Raw genomic sequence first — 3,689 nt, forward strand, 5'->3', positions numbered from 1 at the left:
TAAGGTCAGGATATGGGAAGAAGAAAAGAAGGTGTTTCTATAAAATCAAAAAGAGAATTGGACAAATGAGAAGCACAGAAAGGAACCGGAGAGAAGAAAAAATTAATTCACGACTTAGAATAGGACACACAGGATTGAATAGGTAAATTATACTGTGGGGAAGATGAGACGGTGGAACATGTTATTTTGAGTTAGGATATTTGATTCAGAGAAAAGGTTAATTAGGAAACTCAGTAATATGTAAATGAATATTAACATTGTTGATTTACTGCAAAAGGAATCAGGAAGCAAAGGATAACAGGTTATATTTGAGTTTTTGAGACTGATTAAATTGTATAATTTATTTGTTTCGTTTTTGGCCATGCGGTCCACACTCCTTACCAGTTGGTGGCGGTAATGCTCACCTAACGTTTTTGCCAACCGACATAAAACCTTCAACAAGAAGAAGAAGACTTCTCGCCGTCAGTAAAGGCTCAGAAGCTGATTGGCTACGTCACGCCCCGTGATGCGGCCGCTGCGTCACTGTGAGCTGAGTTCGGTAGCATCAGCTGCGGCAGCTAGGGATTCTGCAGCGACAGGGCGTCATTTCTTACATGGTTAAAACACTAAACAGAGACGCTGACACCCGCGGATCTATAGGAACGAGTTTGAAAACACCTGCCCATCATGGAGTCCTATGACATTTTAGCTAACCAGCCGGTGGTTATTGATAATGTAAGTATGATGATGTCATTCATCCACACCCAAACCAAGGCCGCTCGCTTGTGGCTGTTAGCCTTATTTACCATTGTGTTGCAGAGGAGACCGTAGAGAGAAAACGTCGCCGGACTTTTTGTCTTGTGCCAATTCCTCACCATATTTGCTTGTTTTGCACACTTAACTGGTAGCGGAAGAAGTTTTTGTCGGGGATCACTGGAGCATCAAGATGCTACGAATGCAGCTAACGCTGTTAGCCGGGTGTTTAGCTGTGGATGTGGTTATTATGCCTAAGGATTCATCTCTGTGGTTAACATGAACATATCAAGAATACCAATAAGACTAAAAATTACAAGGCTGAGACTTAACTAGTTTCTAAGTGTTAGTGGTGAAAAGGAAATGCTGGATATTTTCCGCCATCTGCGCTATCTTAATGCAGCAGTATTGTTTCATATTTGAAGGATCCGTGGAAATGATTCATGTGGAGGAAACTTAGATTTGAAGCGCACACCGTGATGTCCCATCTGGCTTGAGAAATCTTAATTTTGCATGACAGGAGGACAGTAGCGGTGATGCAGATGGACCCAAGCTATGAATAACATGCTTTTCTCCTGACCCGCTTTGGTTTGTTGATCCAGTTCAGTCTTCTAGATCGAATTGTAATTTCTCGACCGAGCTGTTGTTGAAAAATTTATTTCCCCATTTCTGTAAAATGTAATTATTTAACAAACTTCCCTGTACTGCCCTGTCCTGCAGTTCTTGAATGGTATTTAGGATGATAGAGAATCAGTCTAATCCGGCTAGATGTGCTGGATGATGAAACATCTTTTAAAGCTGGTGTCTCCCAGATCACAGCATAGATCCTGGGATAATTCTGTAAAAACAAAGTGTTTGGTGAATAAAGGAGCTGTTCAACTTTGCTCCCTTCAGGCAGAGTGTGACTGTTGGTGGCTGAGTCTCATGATCTTCTTCTTCTTGGGTTAAGCAAAAAAAAAAAAACAACAACACATTTTCAACACTGATGCTGCATTTATATATAATCCCCTTTTCTCTCCAGGGTTCTGGTGTCATAAAGGCTGGTTTTGCTGGTGACCAGATCCCCAAATACTGCTTCCCCAATTAGTAAGTATCCACCTGTATAAATGTACATCTAGTTTAAAGTGTTTAAGATCCTTAACGCAGTTACGTCAGTTTAATGTTGGATACTCGCCGTCCTTCACTCCAGTTATACTTGTTTGTTCTGGGTACATTGCAATTGGAGCAAGCTATTTCAACACTTCAAGTGCATTCGTATTACAGACTTTACGGTAAAAACCTGGTGATAGAAAGCAGCTATACTTGTACTGTTTTCTTGTTATCAAAGTTAAAGTGTACTTTTTGAAGCCAAGGTACGATATTGAAATGGATTGAGAAGCAATTGATTTATAAGTTAATGAAAAATATGGGCAAATTTTAAACCTATAAATTTACCTCAGAAACTGAAATTCACGAAAGTCCATTTTTCTTAAAAGTGCTTTTTTTTTCTTAAATTGAGCAGGTTAGTGAGACGCATTGCCCAGGATTAAGACAAGTTACAATTAAGATAAGAAATAAAAACAACTGCAGGCTCTTCTTTCAAGTGCATATCTATCTTATTATAAAGGAAAAGATACTCCATATTCTATTGACAGATCATTTTATTAACCTAATCAAATTAAGAAAACTCCACTGGGCTTTCTGTAGTACGGAAGCCAAGAGCGGTCGTACTCAAGTTGTTATTTTTTATTTTTTTTTCCTTTGCCTTCTGAAGATAATGACATAAATATCTGGTTATCACATTAATTGTTTTTTTTAAATAACACGATAATTATCATGTTAACACGAGAAAACAGTTATTGATTTCTTGAGATAAGGAGAGGATTAACCTGTATGATTAATGGATGAGGCCGGCCAACTGCCCTGGATTCCCAGTCCATCCATGCCTGCGGGGCCCCTAGTTTTGCAGTCATGGTACAGCGTGTGTGCAAAATTATTATTTCCTTTTTCTTTCCACTTATTGTCAGATTGTGCTGGATGATTGGATTGCATGGAATACAATAGAAACAAATCCGACTGTTTTTTTTAGCCAAAATCTTTAATCTGGACTCATTTTGGGGATTGATGCATCTTATACCCGTTAGAGTTGGAAGACAGGAGCTGTTCTGAAAACACCCGGCTCATATTTAGCGGAGGCATAGGTCTTATTGGTTATGAATTAGAAGTGGAAACAAGTCATAAAAAAACAACTATGTGTCTCGTTACCTAAAAGTTAAACACTAGATTAATCCATCCATCCATATCTGACACGCTTGTCCCAATTGGGGTCATGAGGGGTGCTGGTGCCTATCTCCAGCAGTCAACGGGCGAGAGGCGGGCTACGCCCTGGACAGGTCGCCAGTCCATCACAGGGCAACAGAGACAAACAACCGTTCACACACACACACACACACCCCTAAGGACAATCTAGAAAAGTGGAGGAAGCCGGAGTGAGAACCCACACATGCTCAGGGAGAACATGCAAACTCCATGCAGAAAGACCCTGGGCCGGGAATCGTGCTACCCACTGAGCAGCCCCTAAACACGAGATTATTTACAGAATTGCACATAGGCCGCCATGACTTGTATCAATAAATGCTCTTCCGCTGTTGTGGTATTGAAGGACGTCATTAGTTTTAACATACACCGAAATGACCCCAAAATGGCTTTCTAATTAGAAAATTATCATCTCGTTATCACGAAAAAAAATGGCTTTTCTTATCTTTAGATAATGAGAAACTAACTCGTTTTCTTAAGAAACCACAGTTAAGAAGTATCAGAGGGACACGACCGCTCTGGGCTTCTGTACTGTAGTACTAAAGCACTGTTGTGCTTAGCAAAGCTGTAAACCTGGGCAGCGTCGCTAACCTGACTCCGCCAGATGGATTTGCTCCGCATATCCATCTGGAAACCTTCCGTTGAAGTAATTTTGGGAAGGG

At 40.5% G+C, this 3,689-nt stretch overlaps 1 protein-coding gene across 1 annotated transcript in view; it reads left to right on the top strand.

The window, feature by feature from the left end:
* The first annotated feature begins 509 nt into the window (after positions 1 to 509).
* Positions 510 to 3,689, top strand: part of LOC107104695 (beta-centractin) — a 13,241-nt gene continuing 10,061 nt past the window's right edge. The window contains exons 1-2 of the mRNA XM_015404749.1: positions 510 to 714; positions 1,754 to 1,818. Of these exons, the coding sequence (XP_015260235.1) occupies positions 667 to 714; positions 1,754 to 1,818 (113 nt within the window). The 5' untranslated portion in view covers positions 510 to 666. The remainder of the gene's footprint in view (positions 715 to 1,753; positions 1,819 to 3,689) is intronic.

This window comes from Cyprinodon variegatus, unplaced genomic scaffold (genome assembly GCF_000732505.1).
Source record: "Cyprinodon variegatus isolate N-32 unplaced genomic scaffold, C_variegatus-1.0 Scaffold1849, whole genome shotgun sequence".
NCBI classification, from domain to species: domain Eukaryota; kingdom Metazoa; phylum Chordata; class Actinopteri; order Cyprinodontiformes; family Cyprinodontidae; genus Cyprinodon; species Cyprinodon variegatus.